The sequence below is a fragment of the Monodelphis domestica genome, chromosome 7 (assembly GCF_027887165.1).
Source record: "Monodelphis domestica isolate mMonDom1 chromosome 7, mMonDom1.pri, whole genome shotgun sequence".
Classification (NCBI taxonomy): domain Eukaryota; kingdom Metazoa; phylum Chordata; class Mammalia; order Didelphimorphia; family Didelphidae; genus Monodelphis; species Monodelphis domestica.
In genome coordinates, this window is record NC_077233.1 from 280087906 (window position 1) to 280104989 (window position 17084).

General features: G+C 46.0%; 2 protein-coding genes across 6 annotated transcripts in view; one reads left to right on the plus strand and one right to left on the minus strand.

The window, feature by feature from the left end:
• The window catches only part of DRC3 (dynein regulatory complex subunit 3), a 113450-nt gene that overhangs the window by 95498 nt on the left and 868 nt on the right, over window positions 1-17084 (plus strand). Inside the window, exons 14-16 of the mRNA XM_056804500.1 lie at window positions 442-565; window positions 6079-6210; window positions 6523-6636. Coding sequence (XP_056660478.1) covers window positions 442-565; window positions 6079-6210; window positions 6523-6636 — 370 coding nt within the window. The remainder of the gene's footprint in view (window positions 1-441; window positions 566-6078; window positions 6211-6522; window positions 6637-17084) is intronic.
• ATPAF2 (ATP synthase mitochondrial F1 complex assembly factor 2) overlaps window positions 1-17084 on the minus strand; it is a 45845-nt gene that overhangs the window by 11020 nt on the left and 17741 nt on the right. For 2 of the 5 annotated variants that reach the window (XM_056804499.1, XM_007497871.3), the window contains exons 2-8: window positions 16709-16753; window positions 16391-16536; window positions 15161-15258; window positions 13556-13636; window positions 12967-13079; window positions 11884-11999; window positions 7499-8284 (exon numbers count right to left, since the gene is read on the minus strand). In XM_056804499.1, the coding sequence (XP_056660477.1) occupies window positions 8147-8284; window positions 11884-11999; window positions 12967-13079; window positions 13556-13636; window positions 15161-15258; window positions 16391-16399 (555 nt within the window). In that variant the 5' untranslated portion in view covers window positions 16400-16536; window positions 16709-16753 and the 3' untranslated portion in view covers window positions 7499-8146. Of the gene's footprint in view, window positions 1-6388; window positions 6795-7498; window positions 8285-11883; window positions 12000-12966; window positions 13080-13555; window positions 13637-15160; window positions 15259-16390; window positions 16537-16708; window positions 16754-17084 lie in introns of those variants that run through there. The other 3 variants (XM_007497873.3, XM_007497874.3, XM_056804497.1) reach the window with 3 other exon arrangements.

The window sequence follows — 17084 nt, forward strand, 5'->3', positions numbered from 1 at the left end:
TAGTTGTTTCTGATTCTTCATGACCCCATTTAGAATTTTTTTTTTTTTTACAAAAATACCCAAGTAGCTTGCCATTTCTTTTTCCAGCTTTCTCCAGCAAGCTCAGTGACTTTCCCAGGGAGACATAGCTAGTAAGTAAAATTTGAACTAAGGAAGATGAGTCTTCTAGACCTGGCATCTAGTTCCAGAGACACAAAAAGTGCCTCTTTTATTAAATGTTTCTTGAAATTTGTAGTTCTTTTTTTGATTTTTCTTTTGAAGAATAGCATTTCAGGTTCAAAGAGTTTTAACAGAGTACCTAGTCTGGTTGAATCAAGTCTTTAGGGACAAAAAAGTTTTTTTCAAGTAAACCATTGCTTCTGTCATCATTGCCAAGTATAGTCACATCATACCATTAATATTATGATAACCTGGTCTTATTTACTTAACTTATACTTCTACAATGGCCCAGTGCCGTGACTTAGAAAACCATCACCATGAGAAACTTCTGGAGATCTCTATAAATACCTTGGAGAAAATAGTCAAGAGTGAATTTGATGAGGACCTGCCAGATGATGTCCGAGCGGTAAGGCTTCCATTTTCATAAAGAGGTTATGGCATTATAGATAATATGAAAATTCATATTTTACCTTCTGTATGGAAAACAGTCTTTTAAAAAAATTATTTGGTCAATTTCAAATGTTATTCCTTGGTTACAAAAATCACATTCTATTCCTCCCCCCCCCCCCCCCCATTCCCATAGCTGATGTGCAATTCCACTGGGTATTACATGTGTCCTTGATCAGGACCTATGTCCATGTTGTTGGTGTTTGCACTAGGATGCTCATTTAGGGTCTACATCCCCAATCATATCCCCTCGACCCATGTAGTCAAGCAGTTGTTTTTCTTCTGTGTTTCTACTCCCACAGTTTTTCCTCTGAATGTGGATAGTGTTTTTTCTCATAGATCCCTCCGGGTTGTTCATGATCACTGCATTGCCACTAAAGGAAAAGTCCATTATGTTCGATTGTACTATAGTGTATCAGTCTCTGTGTACAGTGTTCTCCTGGTTTTGCTCCTTTCGCTCTGCATTGCTTCCTGGAGGTTGCAGAACACAGTCTTTTGACACAGATGACAGAGCAAAACAAGTGTGTTTCAAAAATTGGGTTGTCTGGAAGACCTACATGAACTGATGCAAAGTGAAGTGAGTAGAAACAGGAGAACATTGTACATAGTAACAACAATATTATATGATGAATATTTATGAGTGCCTTGGCTATTGCCAGTGCATCAACGCCTTAGCAATACTGTAATTCAAGATAATCCTCAAAGATTATTGTTGAAAAACTCCATCTGCCTGCAGAGAAGGAATTGATAGACTGAATGCAGACTGAGACATATTGTATTTCATTTTATTTCTTCACTTTTTTATTTGTTTGAGTTCTCCTTTACAAAATAACTAATATGGAAAGATGCTTTACACTTATTACGCATGAAAAATCTATATTATATTGCTTGCTGTCTCAAGGAGTGGGGCAGGGAATGAGGGAGGACAATATTTTGGCTAAAGGAAGGCTAAAAATTAATTTTACATGTAATTAAGGAAAAAATATTATTTAACCCCACCCACCCCCTCAACAAAAATTGTATTATAAGTTACTTAAGAGAAAAAAGTACATAATTTGAAAGCACTGCACTAGAAATTAGAAGTCTTAGTTTATAGTCCTAGTTTCTATTTGGATCTTATTCTCCTCTAATGAATGCTATAGAGAGCAGATTCCCAGAACAATCCTCCCACCTCACCCCCAAACCTATTTTACTCATATCTGAAGTTTAGACACTATTTCAACAGCATTTAACCATCTTTATTACATTATATCAGAAAATTTATTTTAAGTTCTAATTAGACTAACCAGAGACAATTTCCCCTTTGGCAAGGCAGTTCCTCCCTTGGCTCCTCACCAGAAAGAGGATTCGACTAAGGGTCAGGTGGGGTGATCAGTTATGCTTGGTTATTTTCCCAAACACTTTATTGAGGAATAAAGGATGTTCCATGACCTAAGATTCCTCATCGTCATTTGTATGTAATAGTTAATAAGTCAATTTTTCTTAAGAGCCTACATCTGAATAAAAAAAAATTATTTTTTTCATTCTGAGCAGCTTCCTTTTCAAGCATATATAATAAATTCAATATGCTAGTTTCAAAGCTGTCCTGCTTTTCTTTGAATACCTCTCAAACTTCCTTTTGTTCTCTTCTGAGCATTTAAAAAATGCTTCAGTGATCCACTTTCTCCTCTTTTCTTTTGCATCTCAGTCCACGATTTCCTCCCATTCCCCTCTATATTAAAATTTAAAAAATTTAGAACCCTCTCTTACAAGTATAGTTAAGCAAAACAAAGGCATACTTTGGTGCTGTCCAACAATTTACATCTAATTCTGTAGCTGTTCTTTTATTAGGAATAAGGTAGCATGCTTTATCATTGGAATCTTGGAATTGTTAGATTTAAAATAGTTTTGAGTGTTAAATAGTTGTAGATAAGAGAGTGGGAGCCATAAACTGTGATAATTAAAATGTTTGGGAGCAAGGGAAATATATATATATATATATATATATATATATATATATATCAATTATGACTGCTGAAATATGTTTTCTACTGTGTCTTGGTTTTATATAAATATAAGATGGTCGCCAGGGAATATATTCCCAATTTATGAATATGCCCAAGCCAACTGGGTTTTATAGAGAAATTTAATTTATAATACACTGATTAATCAATAGAAAAAGAGAGAAAGTAAGAAAGGAATAAGAATGAATAAATCAGTCAGTTGGTTTTATCACTCACCCAAGATCTCTCTAGGTAAGGCTTCTTATGCCAACCTCAGGCTCCACCTTCAAGAGAGCCTCCTTTCAAGAAATGTTCCAGAGAATTCTCCTCCTGAGTTCTCCTTCCACAGCCTCCTTCAAGACCTCTCCAGGAGCTCTCCCTCCAGGACCTCTCTCCTCTCCGCCTCCTTCAGAGCAAAACCTCCTCCTCTCAGAGCAAAAAAACTCTCCTCCCACTGTCCTCAGACCCCACTATCTTTCTGGAAACCATCTAAGTTCCCTCCCCTCAGTCCTCACATCTACCAATCACTGTCGATGTCTCCCCTGTGCCAATGGTGGCTCTAGTTTAACCCAGGACCGCCCAGAGGTCTGTGGCTTTGCACATGTCTGTTGAAGGTCATATTCTCAAATAATTAAAATTTGATCTTTGCTGCAGCCCTTCCTAAATCCTGTTACTCTAAGTAGGGTGGAGATTGTATTTTCCAAGACCTGGTTCTGTCATTCCAAGTATCTCTATTGTATCAATTCTAAAATCAATCATGACTCAAAGAACTTCCTGTTCTATGCTTAAGCATAGGTCAAAACCTTTTCCATTGTTTAGCAAAAGGTTTCTGTCCTAAAGTAGTCTTAAGTAGGGAGAAGGATCCTCCCATGCCAAGGGGTTTCACATTTTTCCAGTATGGAAATTTTTTCCAGTATGAAATTTCCCAATGGTGAAATTTCCAACATTCATAAGTCTAAGAAACTTTAAGGTTTACAGAATCATGATGGATCATTATGAGATTGAGCAGAATTCTAAAGTCTTTCAAAGTTGTCTTTCTTTACAATGTTGTCGTCATTGAAATTGTTCTTCTGGTTTCACTCAGTTCATTCTTCATTAGTTCAAACATGCCATCCCAGGTTTCTCTGAAGCCATCTCTCATCATTTCTTAGAGGGCATTAATAGTCCACCACATTCACATATCCTATTTTATTCAGCCACCATTCACCAACTGAAGAGACCTCCCTTAGTCTTCAGTTCTTTTTCATAACAAAACAAAAAAAAAAGAGAGAGAGAGGGAGGGTGCTATGTATTTGTGCATATGGGTCTTTTCCCTCTTTCATTGATCTCTTTAGAGGATAGATCTAGTAGTGACACTTCATCTTCAAACTCTGCATTTTCATTGTCTTTACCCTCCACACTTCTACTTCCTGGCTTCCTTGTCTTCTGTAATAAGTCTTTTCTAATTCTCCTTAATGCTAGTTTCTTTTCTCTAAATTAGCTCCTAGCCTTTTCTTGTATGCCCATAGTTGCTTGTATTTTATCTTTCTCATTAGAATGTGATCTCCTTGAGGGCGGGGACTGTTTTTGCCTTTCTTTTATCCCCAGCTGGGCAGTTGCAAATGTTTGATTATTCCTTAATTACTGACAAGCATTGTTGACTCCAATGATTTATGCACAGTTTGGTGACATCATCCCTATAGTTACAAATTAATTTTTAAAATGGCTAGACCATTTCATAACTCCAGCTACAGTGCACTAAAGCTCTAGTTTTCTCTACAGTCTGTACAATTGTTATTTTCATTTTTGTCCTCTGCCAATAGATAAGTTGGACAGATGCATTTTCTTGACTTTTTCAGAGGTCAAACTTGGTTAATAGAATTAAACAGAATTAAATTAAATTTAGTGTATTTTTTATTTAACATTTTAAAATTTTTTTAATTTAAAAAATTTAATTAATTTTAAATTAAAAATTATGAAGTTCATTATATCTTGTTCCATTTATTTTTCTGAGATTTTCTACTCTTTTTCTGGTTCTGTTAATTTGATAACTTTTATAAACATTCATACATTTTATTTTTTGTTGAATTTTATTGTCATATAACTTGAGGATCATGCATCAGCCTGCCCAGAAAAAAAATACATTTTTCTCTGGTATAATTTGCTCACTTAAGCTGAATGACCTATGTACTAGCAACTGAGCAAAAAAAAAAAATCACTCAACAAGCAAGGTATTTGTTTTTTAAAATCCTTACCTTTTGTCTTAGAATCAATACTATGTATTGGTTCCCAGGCAGAATGGTAAAGGCTAGGAAATTAGAGTTATGTGACTTGCCCAAGGTCACACAGCTAGGAAGTGTCTAAGGCCACAATTGAACCCAGGACTTCCCATTTCAAGGCTTGACTTTCAATCCATTGAGCCACCTAACTGGCCCTCAAGCTCTAGACATTTATAAAACACCTGTGTTTATCTCTGGGGACGCAAAAGGACCAATATGAAACAGTCCCTTGGGTTGGGATCAGTTGGTTTTATTATGGAAGAAAAAATATCTACGATCATCTAATACCTATTTACCACTATACAATGTAGATCTAGAAAGGGGGTCTCAGGGGACAGGCCTCATTTTACAGGGGACAATATTGAGCTCCAGAAAGGTGGAAAACTTTTATCCAAAGTCATGCAGGGAGGAGGCCCCAAGGTTGAGAGAAAAGCCGGCACAGGTCCACGGGCTCAGACTTAGACTTAGACAGGCTGTGCATTGTATAGGTTACGCTGTCCCAACCCTTTCGCTTTACAGATAAGGAGAGAGACAAAGAGAACTGAAGTGACTGGCTCAGGCATACAAGATGGCAAGCTGTAGTCAGAATTCAAACTCTTCACTTGCACATTCAATGTTCTCTCCACTCTTCCATTACTGTTTCCATCATCTGCAATTGGTTAATACTTCATTCTTTGGTTTTTGATTTTTATTCTTTGATAGTCTAGTGGCAAAACACAGTGGAATATAAGAATGATTTCCCCCCCTCTTCTTGGGTCCCTTTATTATACTTTTTCCTTGATTCTAATTCTGTACATTGGCCAAGTGTTTCTTAATGATCTTTGACACTGTCATGCAAAATGGAATATAACGATAATAAGAATGAACATTTATATAGTGCTTACTGTGTGCCTGGCACTGTGCTAAAAGTTCTTTACAATTGTAATCTCATTTGATCCTTATAAGAATCCTGGGAGGTGGGTGCTATTACTATTCCCATTTTGTGCATGAAGAAACGGAGGCAGACAGAGATTAAATGACGTGCCCGTGGTCACACAGCTAGGAAGTGTCTGAGGCAAGACTGGAACTGAGGTCTCCTCTGTAAAGACATAGGCAGCTTCTTGTACCCGGCCACTGGCTCTTAGCAATACTGAATGAACTCTTCTCTTGCACTCTTGGTATGAGACTGATTTTTACCATGCTTAGGCTTCAAATGAACACAAAGCCCACATTTGATCAATTTTATTCACTAGCTTTTTTCCGACAAAGATACAGTTGTTAATGCAGTTGGAGCATCCCATGACATCCACCTTCTGAAGATAGACAACAGAGAAGATGAACTAATAACCAATGTTTCCAATTGGTGTTCAGGTATAGTAGATAAGGTGAGTAGATACGAACCCTGATGGGGCAGGTAGAACTTTATTTCTCAGCCCAGACCAGAGAGGGAGAAATTGGAAGTTTTCCTAGGAAGTCTCCTTGGTTGACCGTTTCCCACCCAACTCTCGCCCTCTAAACAAACTCATAAAAAAAAGGTGTAAGAAGGGTCATCCATCCTGTATGCTCTTTCATCAAAATATTAGCCATGTACAATTTTTATTAAACCACTCATTTCTTCCTAAAATCCATACACACGTGCGCACACGCTTTAAAAAGAAGCTTCCAAAGGAAATCATTCTTTGGTTTCAAATCCGCAGGTTCATACTGATGAACATAATAGGAACCGAAAACGAGTGAAGGAAATCAATCAATATATCGACCATTTGCAGAATGAACTGGACAACTTGGATTTTGGTGACCTTTTGGATTAGGTAAGTATTCAGACAAAGGAGGGTGTCCGGGAACATTGAGCTCTCTCAAAACGAAACTGCTGAGGTCCCCAACTCGGCTCAGTTGGTAGTTACCAGGAGTGCAAAACTTCGGGAAGGGCAGACTTTCTTAATGTGTTATTTTCTCCCCTCAAAAAGTCCTAAATGTGAAAACAATTACGTATAGGCTTATTTTATGGAAATAAAATACATTTACATTCTTGAAAAATGAAGCCAAAAGTCAAGCAGAAGTGTTGATCACTGTATCAGGCAAGTCCCTGAGACCTTGCAGGGATTCACCCTGGAGCAATCCGTGGGCCACACGAGGTACCAGCTTCCTGTCAAGAGGGGATTTTCTCTTATTTCTAGACGAAAAGGAGGCGGAGGAGCCCCAGTTAGGAACCAGCCATTTCTCATTAGACTGTTTTGGCCTGATGTTAAGTGGACTATTCTGCAGACCACTGTGTAAAGAGATCTTTGCCTAATGTGAAATTGCTGAAGGATGGAGGGAGCCAGGAAGGGGCCCACGTGCCAGTGGAAGGAGGGAGCCAAGAACAGACAAGTGAGAGCAGGGCCCCGGGCATGAGAGGGCTGGGGCCAGCCATGGGGGGAGACCAGACATAAAGGCCACCTGCGGGGGGCCAGGGCCAGGGGGAGCACGACAAAGGTCTCAAGCCAAAGCCTGTGTCTGGGGGGAGGGGGAGGGCTGAGCCGAGGGGCCGGAGCGGAGAGAGACAGCACCGGACTGAATAGTCAAGTTAATATTTTTTTGGAAGTCTTTAAGTTCTGTATTTGACTACCTATCTACAAGCTGCTAGACTTGACTTTTCTACGACGGAAAGCAAGCTCTCGAAACGCCAAGGCGGTGGCTTTCTTTTCTTTATTTTGGGATTCAGGTTCAAAATAAGTTCCTAAAGTTTATTTTTAAGGGTGCTAATAAGGACAGGCTGTTTGAAAAGCCTTCCCTGCATGCAGATTTGGAGAACCGTTTGCTCCTTCTGCTGTCTTATATAACGGTGATGCTAAGAAATGGCAGATTGTCATACTGAACAATGATGTAAGAAGGGGACTTTAAAGACAAAAAACGAGGGAGAAATTCTGAATTTTCTTTAGACACGAACCAGGTGATTCTCCAGAGTTTTAATTACAGTAAATAGTTCATCTTCCAATTGGAAGAGTTTGTGAGCAAAAAAGGGCAAGACGAACTGACTTTGACGAGTTTCCTGACTGGTGACAGGTACTGAGTCTCTGATTTTAAATCAAGACCAGCAGAAGCGAAGGTAAGATGTTCAGCTCTGGGGAAACGGAGGCATAATGCTAAAAACGGGAGGGATTCTGGAGCCACAAGCAATTAGAAGCTTTGACATACGTTCCCCATCTGGATGACATGCTGAATATGACCGTTAAGGCTGGAGCGAAAGCCTTCCGGGCAACCACAGGGGCGGCTCTCGTTCCTCCGCTGTGGAGAAGGCGCTGTCCGTGTACATCGCAGTGGCCTGTCGCTTTCCTGGCCTCACTCCTGCAGGAGTTTGTGCTTCACTGCGGAGCTCTCCGAGCAAAGGTGCACAAAGAGCGTCCCGGCTGCGGTTCGAGCCCGCAGTTCGTGCAGTTCGTAGTCGTGGGCCCACTCCACGTTGCCCCATTTCTGGATCTAGGAGCGTAACGCAGAGGATACATTAGAGTCAAGTCATCGGCGAAGATCCTTATGAACAGCTTTTGCTCAGGTTCACCACAAGGGGCAGCTGGGGGCTCAGACGGGCGGTCCTGGGCTCCCATCTGGCCTCGGACACTTCCCAGCTGGGGGACCCTGGGCCAGTCACTTGGCCCCATGGCCTAGCCCAACACGCAGTACTGACTCCAAGACGGAAGGTGAGGGTTAAAGAAAGAAATTGCCCTCCAAGAAGGGCAGAGACCCATTTGCCAGGGAGCTGCTTTTACCCAGCCAAGCTCGTGCCTGGATGAAGCAGGATAGACAAGAATTTGTAAGACCGAGGGGGGTAGCTGCTACCAACTGCTGTGGTTGTGACCCTGCTTGCCATTTCCTTCCCTGGTGCTAAAGGACTTGCCGTCCAGCTTCGTCCAGGCAAAGGCAATTCAAATGACTTGTCCAGGGTCCCACGGCCAGGAAGTGTCTGAGGTCACGTGGAGCTCAAGTCCTCCTGACTCCAGATTCCGGGTTCTAGAATATAAGCCATCCACTGAGCCGGCACTGGCAAAGGTGAGCCGGATCCTACCGTGCCTCGGGCTTCTTTTCTTCCTCCCAAGCGGGCTATTACAGTGATATCTGATCCCAAAGCACTCCTTTCTTCACGTTCTGCACGTCAGTAGCAGTCTGTGAAATGACACAGCATTGTCGAAGGCCCCGGGGCAGCAGCGGATCTGGAGTCAGGAGGACGCTTAATAACCGTGTGACCCTGGGCAAGTCACTTCACTCTTGTCTGCCCTCCTCCACGAGAGAAGGAAATGGCAAACCCAAAAGCGCTACAAAGAGTGGGAAACGCCAAGGGAACAAGACAAGGGCCCGCCCGTGGCAGGATCTCCCCGAGAGGCAACTGACTCGGGCGGCTTGTCCCAAGCGCACGCAGGGCCTGGGGCGAGCCACGTTCTGACAGTGAAAGGGCAGACGGGCGGAGCAGAGCCCGTGGGGTCAAAGGAGGTCCATCTGAACAAGGCGCTGACAACAGTCGGCCTTCCTTGGGAGTGCTGAGAGCGCGGCCTGGGGTGAGGGGTGGGCGTGGGAGCAGGGAGGCGGGCCCAAGAGGCAGAGGGAGGCTCTTTGGGGGCCTGGGAAGAGCTGCAAATGTCAGACTAGAAGTCAAGGGAAGGAGAGCAGGCTGACCAAGGCCCGGCAAGCTCCCCTTTTCGGTCTGGCCCCTGTGATTCCTTTGATGGAGGAAATTCCTTCCGTCCATCCCTGTGGAGGAGCCGCGCTCTTCTGCAGCTTGGGTCCCGGGGCTGCCCCACGATGTCGCATTTCATTGTCACTTATTCTGTGAGGCATTTCCCAATTACATTGAGAAACCTCTCGATCCTAAGGATCAGCTCCTTTCGGGCTGGGCAATGGCGATGAAGTGACTCGCCCAGGGTCATGCAGTTGAGAAGTGGCCGAGGTCCTATTGGCCAGGCCCTCCCATGCCATTTTCGCCGTGGCCACATCAGCCTGACCCCTCTGGCCTGGGGAAGGGCCTCAGCCAGGGCCAGCGAGCCAGCACGTTCGAAGTGGGCCTCAGAGCCGGGCCGTCGATCAGTTCCACACCACGTGGTGCCCATTCTCAGACCCAAGTTCACAGAGGCTGACATAAGAAGTCACTTTCCACTACACACTGACGGATAATGGAAAGTTCCAGCGTCCAGCCCGGAAGGCCTCAGTAACCTGCCGGCTACAGAGGAGCCTCGGGGGAAGTCGCTCCCCCTCCAACAGAGGCCAAGCGGCGCTGCCCTGAGCGGAGGCGCCCGACGGGCTGCCCTAAGCCAAAGCCGGGGAAACAACCACTACAACCCAGTCGTGTCTGACCCTGCGATCCCATTCGGAGTCGGCTATTTCCGGGTCAAAGGTGAAGAGGAAGCGCCCCCTCGGCGGAAGGCTGCAGAAGAGGGACTGGGGAAGGGAGCTTGGAACAAGGCCAGGAAGGGCTTCCTGGCGAAGCAGAGGACTCTGTGGTGCAGACTAGCAAGAGATGATGGGCCTGCATGCGGGAGGGGAGGGCTAGGTGAGCAGGGGAGGGGATGGCTAGGGAAGGCAGCGTGCAGGCAGAAAGGGCAAGAATCAGCACAGAGAAGTTGTATGAGTTGGTCGTTTTATGGAGCGCTAACAATGACAGCTGACATTTAAGGAGGGCCTACTCTGTGCCAGCCACTGTGGAAAGCACTTTACAATGATTACAACAACCCTGGCAAGGAGGCTCTGTTACGACTCTTCTTTGACTGATGAGGAAACCGAGGCAGGCAGAGGCTAAATGATGTGCCTCGTGTCCCACTAAGGTAACTGACTCCAGCTCTGCGTGACCCGAGGTCCAGGGATCAATCCCCTGCACTACCAAGCTGCCTGCTAAAATGGCTGAGTGGGGGCAGCAGGGTGGCTCAGTTTGATTGAGAGCCAGGCCCAGAGAGGGGAGGTCCTGGGTTCAAATCTGCCCCAGACACTTCCTAGCTTTGTGGCTCTGGGCGAGTCACTTACCCCCCACTGCCTAGCCCTGACCACTCTTCTGCCTTAGAACCAATGCAGAAGCAATACATAGTATTGATTCTAAGACAGAAGGGAAGGGTTTAAAAAATAAAATGGCTGGGTGATGGGTCATGCCTGTAGTGTCCAACTCTCCTCTTCAGCATCTCAAAAACCATCTCTATCAAGTCTGGGAACAAGACCTACAAAAATGGGGAAAGGAAGACTCAAAACTCCCACAGGAAAACCAGTAGTAACTGAAGAAGTGAAAAACCCCAAAAGAGCTCCTAAAATAGTAATGAAGTGCTATGGAAAAAGGAACAAAAGGGGATAATGCTGCAAAGAACTACGACGGGAGATTAGAACAAGTAGGAGAACCCTGATATTGACTGAGAAGCCTAAGGAGAATTAATGAGATTAGAGCTTTTTAAGATTTTGAAAAGAATTGATAAGAGTAGAACAGAAGGCAGACATTCTAAAAAGGGAACGGCAGAGACAGAGTGCAAAAACACAACGATATAAGAATAAATAACAGAGAAAAGTCAAAAGGCAGAAAAATGAGGAAAAAAGATTTGAGGAGCAATGAAGCGGCGACTGGTTGGAGCACCAGGGCTAGAAAGGGGAGGCCTTGGGTTCACACGTGGCCTCAGACACTCCCCGATGGTGCGGCCCTGGACACTGAAGGTAAGGGTCTCAAGAACAAGAAAGCAAACATTTGAAAAGCAAGTTCTGAAGACAGAACTCAGGAAGGTAGTCTGAGACCGCCTGGCCCCCCGCCACGTACTAAAGGAGTTCACAAAAGGCCTTGCGTAGAAGTATTAGCCGCAGCAAACACATCAGTGGCCTGCACGGGCCCTATGAGAGCTGGGGACGGCTCAACAGAGAAGCAAGGAAGGGGCCTCTCCTTCGCCCTCAACGCCAGCGTAGGGCAGGCCTAGTCCCGCAGGCCCCGGGAGCCCACGGAGGGGCCATGACGACAGGATGGGCGTCGGGGCTCGATGGGCTGCGCGCCTTGCCGGGCAGCCAGCGGGCTCTGAACGGACAGAGGATCACGTGTACCAAGCGGGAAGGTCGACGCGTCTGCCTACCTGGTACTCTTCTTCCAGGCGAGACAGCAGGACTGCCTTTTCCACTGTCAGGTGCCTGTCGATCAAGCCCAGGGACAGGATCAAGGACTTCAACTGGGTCACCACAAATTCTATACCTGGCGAATAGAACAGAGACACGGTCCAAAGCCCGAGCCAGCACAGGGACGACACTGCCGGAGCCCGTTCAGGACACTGCATTGAGTCTGGCGAGGAGCGGAGAAGAACCTGCCCCTTAGACAGTGCTCGAGGCGGCTTCACGGACTCAGGACTGGAACCTCTTCCCGCGTCCTGTTGCGAAGCTGGGTAGGTTCCCGAGATCTGGGCCTGGAAAGAGGCAGGGCTTGGCACCGGTGGAAGCGCTTCCAGCAATGTCCCGAGAGCAGCCTCTAGCTCAGGAGAAGGTCCCCGCCGCCAGCCAGAAGACCTGCCCACCCTTCTGTACTCTCCAGGCTCCAGGAGTATTTGAGCTCCCACTATTGATCATGCTGATGAAGCCGATCTATTTACCTTCACGTGCACAATCCTAGTTTGATCTAAGGCTTTCTTAACCCTCATTTTCTGACTTGGTGACAACTCTGAGACAGAAGGGGAAGCTCCCCAGGCCTCTCCAGGCCAGGCCGCCTCGCTTTTCCTTGAAGTTCCCTTTTAAAGCAGCCCCCCGAGCTCTGGGCTCTTGTCCAGAGTCATCTGTATGCACAGCACACACGTCTGGGGGCCTGGGCTGTCACTACAACCAGCCCACTGATAAGCTTTTAGCCTGGGCAGATGCCTTGACCTTTTGGGCTTTCCATGCCCCTTTCAGAGGGGCGAAGCCCCTCAAACCAGACAAGCAGGTCTGGGATACGAATAGCGTCGCTGTTCACCCGTGTGACTAATCACATTACCTCTCTGGGCCCCAGTTTTTTCATCTGTAGAACGAGAATTTTGGCTCAGATAATCTTAAACGTTCCTTCCAGTTCTAAATGCCGTGACGGCATGAATGGTCCCGACGCAAGCACGATCGGCTGTTATGATGAAAGGAAAGGTGTCTGGGGAAACCTTAACCCTTCCCCTTCTCAACTTCAGAAACAGAACCTGCATTACCTTGTAAGGCCCACATGTTATAAGATGCCAGATGACTGATGAAAACCTCCTTCGTCTTGGCCGGGATGTCAGGTCCCATGATATTCGTGGACGATCCAAGCTTGACGTCATATCTGCAATGGCACAAATGAAACTTGAGAATGTGTGCTTTGGTGACGGGATGGCCTAATGCTCAGCCCAACTGCCTCGAGGCACGTCTTCCAAGAAGATGCTCATTCCCTGCTTTGTTTCGCCGACGAGGCCATTTACTAGAGGGAGATCTGGGGGGCGCAGGGGAGCTTCTTTAACCAGTGTCCCCTTTCTCAAAGCCCAACACATTGGAGAAGCCAAGATCTCCTCTGAACAAAAAGCACGATCTGGACGACCGAGTGGCAGTTACTTACAGTGATCTCAAACCACACTGAAGTTACTGAGAGTGAGACAGAACACAGGCCCTATCAAAGCCTTCAATAACCTTTTCCTACCAGGGCTGCCATAGTTTCCACTGTAAACGCTGACTGGTTCCCATGGAAGTTTTGAAGACAGTTAAAGAAGGAGAAGCAAAGGGCAGGCGATTAAAGAGGCGAACCCATGAGGATTTGTCTCTTACCTTTTTTCCGCCCATTCTATAACTGGATCCCACTCATTCTTTTGAAGTTCCACTAAGGTCTCAGGCTCCTCCACCCTATAGCTAAAGCATTGCAAAAAACAAACTTTATTAACAAAATATACAGTTTTCTATTTACTATTGGTAATCTAAAAAACCCACAAATGACCACCAAAAAAAGCCTCTTTTTTCCTCCCAAAGTATTCCAACCGTCTCTTGGGAGGTAGTCCTCTCTATGAATCAGTCCTTAATATCTCAACTATCTCCCACCTCAGATGCTAGTAATGAGGGCAGTTAAAGGTTCAGAGCACTTATTTGGTATTTGTACAGTAAAAACCTCTCATTATTACCATAAACAAGCCTCAAGTTAATAATTGAGCTTTTGGTTCCAATTAATTCCTTTATCCACTCAGTTTACCCACGTTTACTCTTAGTGACTACGAAAGTTTTCACTTTGGGGGGCATAAAATTTAGAGGCTGATCTGTTCAATTAAAAACAATAACTTAATAACTTGCATTAATACAGCTTTTGGTCCTTTACAAAGCCTCTCACAATCTGTGAAACAGACGGTACAAGTATTATCGTACTCAGTTTAGAGATGATAAAGAGATTGCCCCAAGACCATCGAACCGGCAAGGAGTAAACCTGAGCCAGCCCCAGCCTCAGACTGCCAAGGGAGCGTGCTGTCCGAAGGAGCAGAGGTCCTGGAGGGGGAACCCCAGGAAAAGGTGGAAGCGCCTTGGGCCTCGAGAAGCTTCGTTTCTACTGGGGGGGGACAAGGCAGAAAAGGTGGAAGCGCCTTGGGCCTCGAGAAGCTTCGTTTCTACTGGGGGGGGACAAGGCAGAAAAGGTGGAAGGCGCCTTGGGCCTCGAGAAGCTTCGTTTCTACTGGGGGGGGGGTACAAGGCAGAAAAGGTGGAAGCGCCTTGGGCCTCGAGAAGCTTCGTTTCTACTGGGGGGGGACAAGGCAGAAAAGGTGGAAGCGCCTTGGGCCTCGAGAAGCTTCGTTTCTACTGGGGGGGGTACAAGGCAGAAAAGGTGGAAGCGCCTTTGGCCTCGAGAAGCTTCGTTTCTACTGGGGGGGGGGACAAGGCAGAAAAGGTGGAAGGCGCCTTGGGCCTCGAGAAGCTTCGTTTCTACTGGGGGGGGGACAAGGCAGAAAAGGTGGAAGCGCCTTTGGCCTCGAGAAGCTTCGTTTCTACTGGGGGGGGTACAAGGCAGAAAAGGTGGAAGCGCCTTGGGCCTCGAGAAGCTTCGTTTCTACTGGGGGGGGGGGACAAGGCAGAAAAGGTGGAAGGCGCCTTGGGCCTCGAGAAGCTTCGTTTCTACTGGGGGGGGGGACAAGGCAGAAAAGGTGGAAGGCGCCTTTGGCCTCGAGAAGCTTCGTTTCTACTGGGGGGGGGGGGGACAAGGCAGACAGAACGAAGTCAACTGAGGGCGATTGCTGAAAACACCAACTTCTCCTCTGGGGATTTGTTCTATGAATGCAACAGAGCCTTGCCTTCCTTGGCCGTACCAAAATAAGGGATAACTCCTCAGGAAAGTGCTGTGGGACGACCTAAAGCTCACCGTCATTACAATGTGAATTTAGGCCCAGTGTCTGTTACCAGATCGTGTCTGTGTCCAGAAACTTCATAGAGGCGTGGATAAGCTGATCTTTGTTTCGCTGAGACGGGTTGTCTAAAGATGTGTTACACAGTGTGGTCTGAATCAAAAGGCAGAGAGAGCAGCTATTATAGTTCATTGGCCCGCCTGTAAACGTCCTTCTCCTCTCACAGAGTCATCACTGTCCAAGAAGAGAGGCCAAATGGAAGGGACGGATGTCCCTCCATGCTGCAAGAGACGCGTGTTCCAAAGGGAGTCCCCCCGGCACGACTGTTACTAAATACACGACAGCAGAAAACTCATCCAGCGTAAAAAAGACTAAAATCATGATTTAAAAAATACTCGAATAATTTAAAAAGCCCCCAACGAGCCCTGAATCATTTGTATTTTCTCCCACTCATAATCATCCCGAAAAGTCGGACTCATGACAAAAAGGGCTCCTGCCCTAGGAGGAGCAGATGTAGTCCGAATGCAGATCCAAACACCAGTCTTTAGTTCCTCCCCAGCATACAAAAGACGTGTTTTGTTTTACAACAAGATGAACATGAAAATCAGTATCACGTGACAACACACGCACAACCTGTGTCATATTGGCCGGCTTCCTGGGGAGGGGGGGGAAGAGAGGGAGAGGGAGAACATGGCCAGACAATGAGAATTAAAAGTTGTAGTGGCGTGTCCAAAAAAATCGAAAAACAGGTCGATGGAGATAGGCCACTGGGGAAGGGGGAGGAGAGACACAGAAACCACGAAGGCTCTGTGCAAATTGTTAAGATATTTTCTAGGAAATAAGGGCATTAACAAAAACAACAACAAACTATTTTAAGTTCCTTGAGGGCAACTAAGGTATGTTTAATGCTTCTCTTTTATTCACTCACAATGCCAGAACACATAGCAAGTACTTAATAAGTATTTACTGCTTCCCAAGCTAATGGAAAGTAGTAGCCTAGGGGGCAGCTGGGTGGCTCAGTGGATGGAGAGCCAGGCCTAGAGACGGGAGGTCCTGGGTTCCAATCTGGCCTCAGACACTTCCCGGCTGGGTGACCCTGGGCAAGTCACTCGACCCTGACTCTTTAGTGCTCACCACTCTTCTGCCTTAGTGCCGATTCTAAGGCAGAAGGTGTGTGTTTTAAGAAGAAGTTGGTCAAGGAGGCCTGAGAAGGGGCAACCTAACAAGCCAAGTTAAGCGGGCTTGCTGTCGTCTCTCCCCTCGCTCCTTCACTTGTCATTCTCACCAAATGCATCGTGTAGAACTTGATGGTGTCTTGCTGAGAGTCCCACTCCGTGGCCACGGCGACAGCCAGGGCTTTGCTGGGCACCGTGAAAAGCCTGGCATTGGGAGTCTTTAGCTTCCGGTGGTCCAGGTTTATCTCGTAGCCACCTTAAAGAGCAAGATGTCAGCGCTCAGGAAGTGTGCGTGAAAGCCGACGACGGCTCTCATGCCCGCATGACCCGAGTTTGAAGATAATGGGGGGCTCGGCCTACTGAAAGGCTGCGAGGCCGTTACGGGGCTGGCCGTAAGCCAGAGCGCTTCAAATGGCACAGATACTCACCTTCACCTTGTGTAATGCTGACGTTCTGATAAAACTTCTTCCTTTCTGTGGAAAAGAATTCAAAACGATAAGTTTAAAATAGTGTTAAGATTGCTTGTAGCGGGGCAGCGAGGCGACTGAGAGGATAGAGAGCCAGGCCCCGAGATGGGAGGTCCTGGGTTCAAATCTGACCTCAGACACCTGCCAGTTGTGTGACCCTGGGGAGCCGCTTACAACCCTCCCCGCAATTGCCCCGCCCTTTCCACTCTTCTGTCTTAGAGCCAATGGACAGTATGGATTCTAAGATGGAAGGTAAGGATTTCTAAAATAAAATAAACTAAAAATAATAGCTTTGGGTGTTCTGAAGAGGCTCCTTAAAGGAATGCTACATGCATTT